The 16805-nt window shown below is 46.0% G+C and overlaps 1 protein-coding gene across 2 annotated transcripts in view; it reads right to left on the minus strand.

The window, feature by feature from the left end:
* Positions 1–16805, minus strand: part of EXOC1 (exocyst complex component 1) — a 99972-nt gene that overhangs the window by 34470 nt on the left and 48697 nt on the right. The window contains exons 9-12 of one of the 2 annotated variants that reach the window (XM_069744451.1): positions 14911–15051; positions 14699–14804; positions 7643–7687; positions 129–292 (exon numbers count right to left, since the gene is read on the minus strand). In XM_069744451.1, coding sequence (XP_069600552.1) covers positions 129–292; positions 7643–7687; positions 14699–14804; positions 14911–15051 — 456 coding nt within the window. The remainder of the gene's footprint in view (positions 1–128; positions 293–7642; positions 7688–14698; positions 14805–14910; positions 15052–16805) is intronic. The other variant, XM_069744452.1, reaches the window with a different exon arrangement.

The raw sequence follows: 16805 nt of genomic DNA on the forward strand, positions 1-16805 counted from the left end.
TGTGTTTGTAAAAAAAATAAGGTGGCGCTCAAAAGGCGAGAGATGAGTTGCAAAAATGTCTATGGCCAAGTCATATACTCAGAGATAAAATAAAAGGCCACCGGTACATCTAAGATCACAGCTGATACCTTATCAAATTTGGTGCGGTCAGCTACATCCAAGTCTGAGGCGGACATGTTGCCCATATCCAGCAATGAAGAGGACTGAGACCTGCGGCTTCCTGAACTCTGGACCGTTAGTTTATTCAGACTGGATGTGGATCCCGTCAGTTTCCCAGAGCTGCCATGAAGACCTGAAACCCAGAAAGCAGGAAGAGATATTATAGGAGGAGAATGGTGACACCAGACAGAGTTGCTGAAGAGCTGTGGCCGTACCGTAACACAAAGCTTTTGGCCATAAAACGTTGCCAGTAATTGTGTGGACCTCGCCCGCGGCGGGTGGGCTTGGATTTGCCGCTTGCATTTAGCCACACTGCCTGGTTTCACTTAAAAGGAAGTTTAACTCTCCAATGTCTATCTGTTACTCGAGCGTTAAAAATGTTTAAATTAAAGTAATAAAACTCTTAAATTCAACGTGATCAAGACACAGGATCCGATGCGGTCATGACTGGTCACTAGTGCAAATACTCTACACAGATTACCTCGCTAATGATACGAGTTATCACTGGACTTCATAGAATAAATCTTGAAGATTAACCGTATTTTTAGTTTTTATTTCATAAATCAATAGTACACATGAAAATAAGAAACTCTGTAATATATCTTATCAGAGCAATCTGCTTAATCCTCATCTTGAACTCATCATTCAGTTGTAAAATTCTTACATTACCGGTAAAGTGTGTTGCAATGAACACAAAGATTACAATTACTGAAACAGGAGATGTCAGTTAGTGATAATAACATTCTATGCAGATGTAAAGGGGAGGAGCTCTGACTCTAGCTCCTCCCATCTACATAGACTACTAGAAGCACCAACTATCACCTCCTATCTCAGTAATATAAATATCTGAACACAGAATACAGGTTTTATCCATGAAATGAGAATTTTGAGAATGAACGATCAGTCCCGGCAGAAAAAGAAGCAGATTTCTCCAATAAGATATGACAAAGTTGCTATTACTATTGATTTATGAAAAGAAAATGACGGTTACTCAAACTAGATTTGTCAATTATGACAAAATAGGGATTTTTGTGTACTCACCGTAAAATCCTTTTCTCCGAGCGACTCATTGGGGGACACAGCACCGTGGGTGCATGCTGCTGCCACTAGGAGGCTGACACTAAGTAAATACAAAAAAGGGTTAACTCCTCCTCTGGAATATACACCGCCCACTGGCTCTTGATAGAACCAGTTAAGGCTAGTTTCACACATCAGTTTTTTGTTTTCAGGCTAAATCTGGCCAATTTGTAAAAAAACGGATCCGGCGCAAATTGTGAAAAACTGATGCGCCAGATCTGTTATTTAGCTTGATCCGTCCTTCCTTAATGCGCATGGATGAGAGCGAGAGAGAAAAGAGCGGAAAATCTGCATAATTTGTATGGAAAATGCTTTGAAAACCGGATCTGGGCGCCAGATTAATTGTTTCACACCTCAGTTTCATGTGTTTTGGGCCGATTACGTCACTGTACGTTTTTTTCCGCCGGACAAAAAAAACGTTGCAGTGGACGTTTTCTCCGTCCGCCGGAAACGACTATTTGGACGGATCCGGAAAAAAAACGGATGAATCGTCTGGCCATCAGGCACAATCCGGCGCTAATACAACTCTATGGGAAAAAAACGGATCCGGCGTAAAAAAAAGGATCCGTTTTTTTCCAAAAATTGCCGGATTGTGCCTGAAACAAAAAGCCTGATGTGTGAAAGTAGCCTTAGTGACCAAGCAGTAGGAGATTAACAAAAAATTTAACCGTAGGTACAACATGTCAAAACTATAACGCCCATCATAGGCTACAAGCCAAAGAAAGGTGGGTGCTGTGTCCCCCAATGAGTCGCTCGGCGAAAAGGATTTTAAGGGGAGTACACAAAAATCCCTATTTATCCATCGCCACATTGGGGGACACAGGACTGTGGGACGTCCCAAAGCAGTCCCTGGGTGGGAGATAACATAACAGTGTAAACTCCTGGCACCTGCTGTCTAAAGGTGCGCTACCGCTGCCTGCGGAATACGCCTACCCAGGCTTGCATCTGTAGAAGCCCGAGTATAGACATTATAATGCTTTAAGAAAGTGTGCAGGCTAGACCAGGTCGCAGCTTTGCAAACTTGCTCTGCAGACGCTTGACTCCGAAGGGCCCAGGAAGCACCCACCGACCGAGTGGAGTGTGCCCTGATACCCACTGGGATAGGCTTGCCTCTGACGCGATAAGCCTCTTTAACAGTCGACCGAATCCATCTGGCGATTGTCGACTTAGAAGCGGACAGTCCCTTCCGGTGTCCTGCCGAGAGAATGAACAGAGCTTCCGTCTGTCGAAAAGGTGCCGTCCTAGACACGTACTTCCCGAGAGCTCTTACAAGATCCAGGGAATGAAGAGCCTTCTCTACACGGTGCGTCAGAGCTGGACAAAACGATGGAAGTACGATATCCTCGTTGAGGAGGAAGAAAGACACCACTTTTGGAAGAAAGGTAGGGTACGGTCTGAAGACCACCATGTCTAGTTGGAATGTAAGGAACGGCGTCCGGCAAGAAAGGGCAGCCATCTCCGAGACTCGTCTGATCCACGTAATAGAGACAAGAAAAGCCACCTTCCATGAAAGGAGAGATAGAGATATGTCCTGCAACGGCTCAAAGGGAGATTCCTGCAGGACACCTAGGACCAGATTAAGGTCCCAAGCCTCTAGAGGTGCTCTATAGGGAGGCACAACGTGGGAGACTCCCTGAAAGAACGTTCTCACCTGAGGCTTTGAAGCAATTTTTCGCAGGAAGAGGACTGACAAGTCCAGACCGGATTGAAGGAATTCCAAGATGGTAGGGATGTTGAAGACCAACAGGGGGCGACCTCTGCTTCTGCACCATTCAAAGAAAGTCTTCCAGGTCCGATGATAGATGCGCAATGACACTGGCTTTCGGGCATTGATCAAGGTATAAATTACTTCGCAGGAAAAACCTGCTTGACTCAGAGCCCAGGATTCAGAGGCCAAGCCGTCAAACACAGGGCCCCTGAGTTCTGGTGGTAGATCGGACCCTGAGAAAGCAGATCCGGATGATCTGGTAGTCGCCAAGGAACATCTGCGATGAGCTGGACCAGCTCTGCGTATCACACCTGGCGAGGCCAATCCGGAGCGATGAGAATCACCAGTACACCCTCCGCCCTGATCTTCCTGATGACTCTCTGAAGAAAGGGCAGGGGCTGAAATAGATAAGGAAGGCGAAACTGACTCCAAGGAAGGACCAGCACGTCCACTCCGAATGCTCTCGGGTCCTGAGACCGGACTACAAACTGAGGTACCTTGGCATTGAACCAGGAAGCCATCAAGTCTACGTCCGGAGTACCCCAACGAAGACAGATCTGTTGGAAAACGTCTTGATGGAGAGACCACTCTCCTGAGGCAAGACCTTGACAAGTGAGGAAGTCCGAGGCCCAATTTTCCACTCCTGGAATGTGAACGGCCGATATGACCGAGTGGTTGTTTTTGGCCCAGCGAAGGATGTGCCCGACCTTGCGCATTGCAGTCCTGCTGCGGGTGCCCCCCTGATGATTTATATAAGCCACAGCCGTGGCATTGTCCGACTAGATACGGATGGGGCGGTCTGCTAGGAGATGATGGAACTGCCTCAGGGACAGCCATATCGCATGGATCTCCAGGATATTGATTGGAAGGCGAGAATCGTGAGGAGACCAGGTCCCCTGTGCAGTGCGATGACGAAAAACCGCTCCCCAGCCGAGTAGGCTGGCATCGGTAGTGACTACCAGCCAATGGACTGGGGAGGAAGGACCTCGCTTGGAGAAGAGAGGTTCGGAGCATCTGCTTGACCCGAGGGGTCAGAGGACACGGTTGGTCGAGGGAAAAAGGACTCCCATCCCATGCGTCCAGCAGTGCGTGCTGAAGGGGTCGAAGATGCAGTTGCGCAAACGGAATTGCCTCCATTGCAGCCACCATCTTCCCGAGAATCCTCATGCCGAAACGGAAGGAACAGGGGGATGGTTGACGGAGCTAAGACCTTGTTCCGAGGGAGAAGGACCAACCCTCGGGAAGTGTCCAAAGTCATGCCCAGGAAGGAGATCCGCTGAGCTGGAACAGGAGATGACTTTTTTTAAAGTTGATCAACCAACCCAGCCAAGAAAGAGTATCCAAGGCAATGCGGAAGCACTCCTCGCAGGCTTGGAAGGATGGACCTTTGATTAGCAGGTTGTCTAGATAGGGGAGCACGACTAAACCCCGAGCATGTAGAATGGCCATGACCGCCGCCATGACCTTAATGAAAACTCTGGGGGCGGTGGCGAGGCCAAAAGGTAAGGCTGTGAACTGAAAATGTTCCCCGCGGACAGCGAAGCAAAGGAACCTTTGGAGCAAAGAACCGGGTTGGAGGGGGAGAGGAAAATTCGATCTTGTATCTGGAGGACACCAGATCCCTGACCCACTCGTCTTGAACGACTGCAAGCCAGGTATGATGAAACAAAAGAAGGCATCTGCCTACTCTGCTGGTGTCGTCCGGACGAGATTGAGTGTCATTTAGTAGATCTTTGGGGTCTGGATTCCCTAGATCTATACTGCGTGGAGCGGCCTCTCCAGGAGTGGTTGGGCCTGTACGAGGCCTGTGGGCTTTTGTCTCTGACGGCGCAGTGTCCCGAACCTGGGGCACTGGCCGAGGAGGACCATGCGTAATTGCCACGAAAGGACTGAAAGCAAGCCTGTGACTGTCGGCGGAACGGTTGTGTGAATCTCTGCTGAGGAAGGAAAGTACTTTTCCCTCCTGTAGCATCTGAAATCAGTTGGTCCAGCTTTTCACCAAATAAGCGGCCACTGAGATATGGAAGGGACGTTAGGTACTTTTTAGATGCAGAGTCTGCTCCCCAGTTTCTCAGGCATAGTGCTCTTCTTATCGCCACAACGTTTGAAGCTATAAGTGCAGAGCAATTAGTCCAGGGAGGTGTTTACTAAGTTATCGCCAGCCAAGGAAATTTGATTAGCTAGCTGCACTATGTCAAAAGGGGAGATCACTGTTCTGTAAGGCCTTATTCAGAGAGTCTGCCCAAAAAGTCACGGCTTTGGCTACCCAGGTAGCGGCAAAAGAGGGAAAGAGTGCCGAGCCTGATGCCTCAAAAACTGAAAGGGCGAGGCTGTCAACTAGGCAATCCGTGGGGTCTTTGATGGAAGATCCGTCTGGCAAGGATAGTAGAGTTTTGGAGGACATACGTGAAACAGGAGGATCCACGGGGGGTGGGGGGGATTCTATCCATTGTTTGCGGAGGTCAGGAGAAAAAGGATATTTGGACTCCAGAGATCTCTGACCTGCAAATAGATCTCTGTATGTCGCTGAACCATGTCCTGGAACTCCGGGTGATTGGCAAACACCCTGTGAGGACGCTTGGTCCTTTTGAAGGACACCGAATTATCCGTATGGGAGGTCGTAGGCTCCTCATCAACCTGAAGTGACTGGTTGACGGCCTCAATGAGACTATCTATAGTACTCAGATAGCCTGGCGACTTTAGATCAAGAGGCCCATCAGACTCAGGTTCAGAGTCCTGGTCGCTAGAGGTGCCTGGGGAGCGAGAGCGGGAAGCCGAGCTAACGGACGCGGAGGCACCAGAAGGCCTGGGGGACAAGCTACGAACCCACTTCCTAGATGCCCGCTTGTGTCTTGAATGAGAGTGGCCCCTGCAGGCCGAAGATTCCCCTGCTGTAGGGGAATTTTCTTGGGAAGGTGGATTAGTGGTCCTGCTCCTGGATGGATCCTGGAGGGACTCGATCACTTTAGACAAGGAAGCTATAGATTGAGAGAGTGACAAAGCCCACTCAGGGGGACTGGTCACCGTGCGATCGGTCATGGTGGGAGACCCCTGAACGCATTTAGGGTAACAAGCATGACAGAGCGGAGCAGTATGTCCGCTTGGTAACGCAGCCTGACAGGAGGAGCAAGAAGTGAAAAACACTATGTTTTAGAGGACTTTTTGGAGGATTTAGGTAGAGACATGTTGAACCTCGTTAACTTCCAAAGGGAGCTGGAGGGATGCTGCTCTGTGTGCAGCTGTCAGAGTAAGCTATATGAAAGGGGGGACCTGCGGTAGTGTGGCACAGCACTTACCCAGGTCCTGTGCCCGTGTGCCCCAGCGGAGTCCTGCAAGCTTTAGACAGAAAATGGCCGCCGAGAGTACAAGGGAGCTTCTCGCAGTGTCCGAGAAGCGCCAGAGCGGTGGGTGTGGCCTGCGTGACGTCACCGCTGTGCTCTGCTTTACAGCCGGCCGGCGCTGACACAGTGCAGGGAAGCTGACGCCGGGGGACAGACACCGGAATGTAAGTATGTACTGTTTGGTTTTTTTTACTTTTACAATGGTAACCAGGGTAAACATCGGGTTACTAAGCGCGGCCCTGCGCTTAGTAACCCGATATTTACCCTGGTTACCAGTGAAGACATCGCTGGATCGGTGTCACACACGCCGATTCAGCGATGTCAGCGGGTGATCAGCGACCAAAAAAAAGGTCCTGATCATTCCCAGCGACCAACGATCTCCCAGCAGGGGCCTGATCGTTGGTCGCTGTCACGCATAACGATTTAGTTAACGATATCGTTGCTACGTCACAAAAAGCAACGATATCGTTAACGAAATCGTTATGTGTGAAGGTACCTTAAGCATAAACTGGTTCTATCAGGAGCCAGTGGGCGGTGTATACTGCAGGAGTTAACCCTTTTTGTATTTACTTAGTGGCAGCCTCCTAGTGGCAGCAGCATACACCCACGGTCCTGTGTCCCCCAATGTGGCGATGGAGAAATATCAGTATAGGAGCAAAAGGTTCCAAACCTTTTCCAGCTTGTAGATTGGTGGTCTTTTATACCAGTTATGTTGCACATTTCCATTGACTTTTTCTGATGTCCACTTAAAGGAATTGTCCAATAAACATGTTCCCCCTCACCTATAGTAGAGTATCAATGGAAAAATGTATGATCAGTGGAGGTCTATCCGTTGAGACAGCCAACAATTCCAAAAACAGGGTCCCAAGCCCCACATGTAAAAAGAGTGGTAGCAAGCATGTGCGACTACTGCTCCTTTAGCAGGCTATAGGTCACACATGCTCAGTACTGCACCATTTGGACCTCCTGTTCACAGAAGGGTGGGCCGAACCACCAGTGATCATACATTTACCATGTGTGAGAAGGTGATAAATGTTGTTTATGGGATAATCCCTTTGTATTTTTGGGTTTCAAATGAAAAGCAGGCGATGATGAGAATGAGAAAAGGTGTTTCTCCGATGTACTAACCACCATCTGGCAGAAGAAGAGTCTGAATAGTGGTAAAGACAGAGAACTACTCGTGGACATTATGGACTGTATGAGCACAAGGCCCTGATGGCTTTAATGAACCCCATGCAACTCGCCAGTCTTAGAATTAGGACAACAATACATCTAAAGGTGCCGCCATTTATCAAGCCATTTGGTAAAAGGATTTCATCACGCAGTCGCCAATAAAAGGCAGCCATGGTATACTCACTTTCTGTCTCCTGTTTCACGGCAGTCTCTTTTCGAGGCAGCGTTGCTGGTTTGGATTAAGTTGCAAGCACCAAAGACAAAGATGCATTAGAAAAACAGGCATATTAGCGTAGACCATGCACAAGAGGCGAGTTAGGCTCTAGTTGGAAAGAGACGTGCAGAAGACTAGATTAAGCAGATACGGTTATCTTAGGCTGTAAACAGTTACATGGACAAGTCAACGGAAAACGGTTGTTAGACACACGACGGCACACATTATATTAGAGGCACCCAGTCATTCATATGGGATGTGATGATGGGAACTAGATCTCAGGCATGGAAAGGACGTCAGAAGACAAGGATGTAGCTGGATGTATCTATAAATGCCTGTTTAACCCCTTCCCGACCTGTGACACAGCGTATGCGTCATGAAAGTCGGTGCCAATCCGACCTGTGACGCATATGCTGTGTCACAGAAAGATCGCGTCCCTGCAGATCGGGTGAAAGGGTTAACTCCCATTTCACCCGATCTGCAGGGACAGGGGGAGTGGTAGTTTAGCCCAGGGGGGGTGGCTTCACCCCCTCGTGGCTACGATCGCTCTGATTGGCTGTTGAAAGTGAAACTGCCAATCAGAGCGATTTGTAATATTTCACCCATTATAACGGGTGAAATATTACAATCCAGCCATGGCCGATGCTGCAATATCATCGGCCATGGCTGGAAATACTAGTGTGCCCCCACCCCACCCCACCGATCGCCCCCCCAGCCCCCCGATCTGGCCGGTACACTGCTCCGGCTCCCCTCCATCCAGTGCTCCGCTCCCCCCCGTGCTCTTGTCCGCTCCCCCCGTGCTCCAATCACCCCCCCCCCTGCTCCAATCACCCCCCCCTGCATTCAGATCCACCCCCCCGTGCTCCGTTCCACCCCCCCATGCTCCGTTCCAGCCCCCCCGTGCTCCGTTCCACGCCCCCCGTGCTCCGTTCCACGCCTGCCGCGCTCCGATTCCCCCCCCCGTGCTCCGATCCCCCCCCCCCCCCGTGGCCCCCCCCACCCCATCATACTTACCGATCCAGCCGGGGTCCCGTCCGTCTTCTCCCTGGGCGCCGCCATCTTCCAAAATGGCGGGCGCATGCGCAGTGCGCCCGCCGAATCTGCCGGCCGGCAGATTCGTTCCAAAGTGCATTTTGATCACTGAGATAGATTATATCTCAGTGATCAAAATAAAAAAAATAATACATGACCCCCCCCCCTTTGTCACGCCCATAGGTAGGGACAATAAAAAAATAAAGAAAATTTTTTTTTTCCACTAATGTTAGAATAGGGTTAGGGTTAGGGTTAGGGCTAGGGGTAGGGTTAGGGCTAGGGTTAGGGCTAGGGTTAGGGGTAGGGCTAGGGTTAGGGCTAGGGTTAGGGTTAGGGCTAGGGTTAGGGCTAGGGGTAGGGCTAGGGGTAGGGTTAGGGCTAGGGTTAGGGTTTCGGTATGTGCACACGTATTCTGGTCCTCTGCGGATTTTTCCGCTGCGGATTTGATAAATCCGCAGTGCTAAACCGCTGCGGATTTATGGCGGATTTACCGCGTTTTTTTCTGCGCATTTCACTGCGGTTTTACAATTGCGATTTTCTATTTGAGCAGTTGTAAAACCGCTGCGGAATCCGCACAAAGAAGTGACATGCTGCGGAATGTAAACCGCTGCGTTTCCGTGCAGTTTTTCCACAGCATGTGTACAGCGATTTTTGTTTCCCGTAGGTTTACATTGAACTGTAAACTCATGGGAAACTGCTGCGGATCTGCAGCGTTTTCCGCAGCGTGTGCACATACCTTTAGAATTAGGCTATGTGCACACTGTGCGGATTTGGCTGTGGATTGGCCGCTGCGGATTCGCAGCAGTGTTCCATCAGGTTTACAGTACCATGTAAACATATAAAAAACCAAATCCGCTGTGCCCATGGTGCAGAAAATACCGCGCGGAAACGCTGCGTTGTATTTTCCGCAGCATGTCAATTCTTTGTGCGGATTCCGCGGCTTTTTACACCTGTTCCTCAATAGGAATCCGCAGGTGAAATCCGCACAAAAAACACTGGAAATCCGCGGAAAATCCGCAGGTAAAACGCAGTGCCTTTTACCCGCGGATTTTTCAAAAATGGTGCGGAAATATGTCACACGAATCCGCAACGTGGGCACATAGCCTTAGGGTTAGGGTTGGAATTAGGGTTGTGGTTAGGGTTGTGATTAGGGTTATGGCTACAGTTGGGATTAGGGTTAGGGGTGTGGGGGGGTTAGTGTTGGAGGTAGAATTGAGGGGTTACCACTGTTTAAGCACATCAGGGGTCTCCAAACGCAACATGGCGCCACCATTGATTCCAGCCAATCTCGTATTCAAAAAGTCAAGTGGTGCTCCCTCACTTCCGAGCCCTGAAGTGTGCCCAAACAGTGGTTTACCCCCACATATGGGGTATCAGTGTACTCAGGATAAACTGCGCAACAATTACTGGGGTCCAATTTCTCCTGTTACCCTTGGAAATCTAAAAAAATGCTTGCTAAAACATCATTTTTGAGGAAAGAAAAATGATTTTTTATTTTCACGGCTCTGCGTTGTAAACGTCTGTGAAGCACTTGGGGGTTCAAAGTGCTCACCACATATCTAGATAAGTTCCTTGGGGGGTCTAGTTTCTAAAATGGGGTCACTTGTGGGGGGTTTCTACTGTTTAGGCACACCAGGGGCTCTGCAAACGCAATGTGACGCCCGCAGACCATTCCATCAAAGTCTGCATTTCAAAAGTCACTACTTCCCTTCTGAGCCCCGACGTGTGCCCAAACAGTGGTTTACCCGCACACATGGGGTATCAGCGTACTCAGGAGAAACTGGACAACAACTATTGGGGTCCAATTTCTCCTGTTACCCTTGGGAAAATAAAAAATTCTGGGCTAAATAATTATTTTTGAGGAAAGAAAACGTATTTATTATTTTCACGGCTCTGCATTATAAACTTCTATGAAGCACTTGGGGGTTCAAAGTGCTCACCACATATCTAGATAAGTTCCTTTGGGGGTCTAGTTTCCAAAATGGGGTCACTTGTGGGGGGTTTCTACTGTTAAGCCACATCAGGGGCTCTGCAAACGCAACGTGACGCCCACAGAGCATTCCATCAAAGTCTGCATTTCAAAACGTCACTACTTCACTTCCGAGCCCCGGCATGTGCCCAAACAGTGATTTACCCCCACATATGGGGTATCAGCGTACTCAGGAGAAACTGGACAACAACTTTTGGGGTCAAATTTCTCCTGTTACCCTTGGGAAAATAAAAAATTGCAGGCTAAAAGATCATTTTTGAGAAAATAATTTTTTTTTTTATTTTCATGGCTCTGCGTTATAAACTTCTGTGAAGCACTTGGGGGTTCAAAGTGCTCACCACACATCTAGATTAGTTCCTTTGGGGGTCTAGTTTCCAAAATTGGGTCATTTCTGGGGGATCTCCAATGTTTAGGCACACAGGGGCTCTCCAAACGTGACATGGTGTCCGCTAATGATTGGAGCTAATTTTCCATTTAAAAAGCCAAATGGCATGCCATCCCTTCCGAGCCCTGCCGTGCGCCCAAACAGTGGTTTACCCCCACATATGGGGTATCAGCGTACTCAGGACAAACTGGACAACAATATTTGGGGTCCAATTTCTCCTATTATCCTTGGCAAAATAGCAAATTCCAGGCTAAAAAATCATTTTTGAGGAAAGAAAAATTATTTTTTATTTTCATGGCTCTGCGTTATAAACTTCTGTGAAGCACCTGGGGGTTTAAAGTGCTCAATGTGCATCTAGATAAGTTCCTTGGGGGGTCTAGTTTCCAAAATGGGGTCACTTGTGGGGGAGCTCCAATGTTTAGGCACACAGGGGCTCTCCAAACGCGACATGGTGTCCGCTAACAATTAGAGCTAATTTTCCATTCAAAAAGTCAAATGGCGCGCCTTCCCTTCCGAGCCCTGCCGTGTGCCCAAACAGTGGTTTACCCCCACATATGAGGTATCGGCGTACTCGGGAGAAATTGCCCAACAAATTTTATGATCCATTTTATCCTACTGCCCATGTGAAAATGAAAAAATTGAGGCGAAAAGAATTTTTTTGTGAAAAAAAAGTACTTTTTCATTTTTACAGATCAATTTGTGAAGCATCTGAGGGTTTAAAGTGCTCACTAGGCATCTAAATAAGTTCCTTGGGGGGTCTAGTTTCCAAAATGGGGTCACTTGTGGGGGAGCGCCAATGTTTAGGCACACAGGAGCTATCCAAACGCGACATGGTGTCCGCTAACGATGGAAATAATTTTTCATTCAAAAAGTCAAATGGCGCTCCTTCCCTTCCGAGCCTTACCATGTGCCCAAACAGTGGTTTACCCCCACATGTGAGGTATTGGTGTACTCAGGAGAAATTGCCCAACACATTTTAGGATCCATTTTATCCTGTTGCCCATGTGAAAATGAAAAAATTGAGGCTAAAAGAATTTTTTTGTGAAAAAAAAGTACTTTTTCATTTTTACGGATCAATTTGTGAAGCACCTGGGGGTTCAAAGTGCTCACTATGCATCTAGATAAGTTCCTTGGGGCGTCTAGTTTCCAAAATGGGGTCACTTGTGGGGGAGCTCCAATTTTTAGGCACACGGGTGCTCTCCAAACGTGACATGGTGTCCGCTAAAGAGTGGAGCCAATTTTTGATTCAAAAAGTCAAATGGCGCTCCTTCCCTTCCAAGCCCTGCCGTGCGCCCAAACAGTGGTTTACCCCCACATATGAGGTATCAGCGTACTCAGGACAAATTGGACAACAACTTTCGTGGTTCAGTTTCTCCTTTTACCATTGGGAAAATAAAAAAATTGTTGCTAAAAGATAATTTTTGTGACTAAAAAGTTAAATGTTCATTTTTTCCTTCCTTGTTGCTTCTGCTGCTGTGAAGCACCTGAAGGGTTAATAAACTTCTTGAATATGGTTTTGAGTACCTTGAGGGGTGCAGTTTTTAGAATGGTGTCACTTTTGGGTATTTTCAGCCATATAGACCCCTCAAACTGACTTCAAATGTGAGGTGGTCCCTAAAAAAAATGGTTTTGTAAATTTCGTTGTAAAAATGACAAATCGCTGGTCAAATTTTAACCCTTATAACTTCCTAACAAAAAAAAATTTTGTTTCCAAAATTGTGCTGATGTAAAGTAAACATGTGGGAAATGTTATTTATTAACTATTTTGTGTCACATATCTCTCTGGTTTAACAGAATAAAAATTCAAAATGTGAAAATTGCGAAATTTTCAAAATTTTCGCCAAATTTCCGTTTTTATCACAAATAAACGCAGAATTTATTGACCTAAATTTACCACTAACATGAAGCCCAATATGTCACGAAAAAACAATCTCAGAACCGCTAGGATCCGTTGAAGCGTTCCTGAGTTATTACCTCATAAAGGGACACTGGTCAGAATTGCAAAAAACGGCAAGGTCTTTAAGGTCAAAATAGGCTGGGTCATGAAGGGGTTAAAGAACCAATGCAAATTTATTGATCCAGTGGACCCCCCTCCCCCATCTTTGTGTCAGTCGCTGCCTTATATTTATTCATTTCAGACACATATAAAAGGCATCAGACCTATAATAACTGAGTACTTTCCTTTCTAGATAAAATGTGGTGAGTATGTAGTTGGGTAAGAAACAGGACAACATTATGACTGTAAGACAAGGGATTCTGACTGCAGGTGGACATAGGGTGTATCCATTATGCTTAGTGCACATTAACTTATGGACTCTCTTTTTTACCGTGTTTACTGATTATTCTTGTGGAACCAACACAATCTGTATTAAAAAGGAGAAAAACGTGTGGTGTGAGGAAAACTCGAAACCATGTAACGCACAGCCACCTTATAAACCTCTACATGTTAAGTCGCACGCTTGCACCATACCTCTGAGCTCCGCACATCAGCAAGCAAGGCATTGTATAGCAGGCATAAAATAATCTATCATGTCCTAACATGATAAGGTAAGTATGAGGAAGAACTGCACACAAGCTGCCGGCATCCAGCGTTACCAAGCAAGTACAGCACAGGAAACCTTCTCGATGCCTGCGGAGTTAGGGAACCTCAACGCGGGACTGGTCGCAGCAAGTTTTGGATTTGCGTGCAGAAAATCTACTGCTTATTAGCGCACCAGCAAAGCGGATGAGGTTTATAAGAAATCTCATCAACACTCTGCTGAAAAAATCTGCATTAGAACCTGGCCAGTCCATTTATACTGAAGATGTTTTTGCCACTGCAGAGGTCTCGGCGAAAAGTCCCCGGTGGATCAGTCCTATTTTCACATATCTCAATTGTCTTCAATAGAGCTTGTCCCGCTGTATTTTAGGTTGCTGGTTTTACCTGTTAATCGGTCAGGCCATAAAGTATAATAAGTGGCAGTAAAACCTCAGCAAGTTCATCGTTACCAAGAACAAGGGGCCTCAACGCAGCAGCAGTAGGTGTCTAGCCACCGTCCATGGAGAAAACAGAACCACCAAAACCATTCTGATGTTTCTGGAGCTTCCATGAAATAGTTTATCCAGGTTTGTTTGTTTTATTTAGCTTTTTATCTAACTACTTGCCTTCTGTGCCCGGTGCCAATCTTTGTCGACATAGAGCAGTCATAAAACGCTCCTGCGAGCAATTCAGCAGCTTCTGCTGACGTGACTTCAACAGGGCAGCAGCTTCTCTTACTCTCTGCACCGGTGACGTGGCGTGACTGCTGATGTCATTATGATTGGCAGATGGCTCCCTGCTGCCTACCTCTTTTGCAGCGCGCTGTCAATCAGCATGATGTTCGCAGTCACGCCCCTTCAACAGAGCGGCCCAGAAGAAGAAGAGCTGCTTTGTTGACTGAGCAGCTGAAATTGCCGGCAGAAGCGGTCAATAACCACTCTGTGATGGCACCCATCAGTAAAAAAAGAAAAAAAAATAGTAATGGATAAACGCTTTAATTATTGCCAATATAAAATAGTAAGGGTGATATAGGCCCATTCTAACGAATGTGGTCCTAACCCTAACCTCTCAGAGTTACTGTCATTTGCCCAAATAACTTACCAAATTTCTTTCCTTCCTTGGCGACACCTGTCATCTTGTTTTTAGCCACCTCGAAAAAGTCCCTGATCTCTCTGTCATACAAGCGGACAATATAATCTATGTAGTTCTGAAAAGCAAAATACAAGTTCAGAGACAAGTGTCTGATAACGCACCCTTGGTCTTAGCATAAAGCAGTAAACATTTTGGAGACAAAGACAGCAAACCCTACAGACCTTGGTAAGTCCCTCGTATCTTGTGTACTCCGTCGTTTTCAGCCACTCCATCAACTTGGCATATCGCAGAAGGTCACGATGAAAAGGATGGTGATTGGGTAGTGTCATCTCTACGGAAAGGGTGGAAGTCTGATCGTGGCCCTTTAGAAAACAAAAGAAAACACCATCAAAAAGACAAGTGTTAACTTATTTTTTAAACTTTTATATCAAACTTATGGAATATTGTTAAAAAAAAACAAAAAAAAAAAACTAGCAAACCAGAAAAACGTCACTCCAACAAACATTTGCCATTAGAAGACAATTATAGAATATCCCCAAAGACAATGTTATATAGGAAACGATAAAAATCACAAAGCATTGACACTAATACATGGCATACTTAACCTCCATAAAGCAAACGTGGCCTCCGCACTCATCAATTAGTCATTGCCTCCTACAATAAGTGGACTTACATTTACATCCATAAGGTGGGATTAAATATGAAATAGCCGTCATAAGAATGATGCTTTCACCATTAATTATGCATCACCGTAGAGCAGCGAGATACAGCCTATATCCATCACATGCACATGTTCCTAGCATGCTGTGAACAAGAGTTATTAACTCCTCAGGGTACAACCTAATATGGGCTGTAAAGGGGTATTCCGACCCATCTACAGAGATCTGGACTACTCTGCATGTCAACACCTATCCTACGGATTGGCTGCGTGGCTTGCCAGACCAATGGCCGGCAGCAGCGATTAATATACAAGTAATGGAAGTAGATAGATGATGATTTCTTGGAGATCTTACAGGAGGAGCACCCATATTGCACAGGCGACATGAAAGGTGCTTCTATGTATCCCAAGTGATACTGAGACTCTTTCTTGACTTACTATTCTTTGTTTGTGTTGAATTTAGGTCGATTTGTTTTGCATACAGTATATTAATGAAAATGTCTAAACTTTGTCAAAAATTTTGAAAAAATTTACAATTTTCAAACTTTAGAGAAAGCCTAATATGGATCCATCAGTGGCGGGACACCCACAATTTAGAAATATATAACTGAATAGAACTAAGTTCACACTTAATGTTAATTTTCAGCTGCTTTTTACAGTACCAACAAAGCCGATGAGATTTCAGAAATCTCATGCACACACTGTTTTTTTTTGTCATCAGTATTTTGTGCTTTGCATATTTTTTTTGGACATAGAGCATGTCACCTCTTTCAGCGTTTTTTTTTTTTTTTCTTCACCCATTGACTTGAATAAGTGGTGAAAAAAACGCACCAAAAACAGTTTTTTTCTGCAGCTTCTTTCCTGCAGAACGCTGAAAAAAAAACTTAGTGTGAACTTACCCTTTGAGTCACCTGAGTCCCAATAGAGTGACAAGATTCTTTACATAAATTAAATAAAATCTATTTTTTATTAAGTATATTAAAAAACAAAATATGAGCAATCTGACTTTAAGCAAGAAAAATCAGAGAAAACATAAGATAGGTAAACTTGTCAAATGTGCGTGAGCCTAGATTAATAGAGCGTAATCACTGAAATGTGAATATCCAGCGATACGAGATGTATATAATGATACCAGTCAATGATATGGACTATATGTATGTCTCTTAAATATATTGTGGATGCCATGTAATATTAGCAGAGCCCCGAAGGTGGAGAAAAAGCAAAAATCCTCTCAGGTGACCATATTTTGGAAACTAGACCCCTCAAGGAATTCATCTAGGAGTGCAGTGAACATTTTGAACCCAAAGGTGATGCACACAATTTTACAATATTGGGCCATGAAAAAGAAAAAAAAATTAAATTTTTTTACCAGTAAAATGTTGTTTTAGGCACCTTTCACACATCAGTTTTTTGTCATCAGTCGCAATCCGTAGAATTTTGAAAAAAAAACAGATCCGC

The sequence above is a fragment of the Ranitomeya imitator genome, chromosome 1 (genome assembly GCF_032444005.1).
Source record: "Ranitomeya imitator isolate aRanImi1 chromosome 1, aRanImi1.pri, whole genome shotgun sequence".
NCBI classification, from domain to species: domain Eukaryota; kingdom Metazoa; phylum Chordata; class Amphibia; order Anura; family Dendrobatidae; genus Ranitomeya; species Ranitomeya imitator.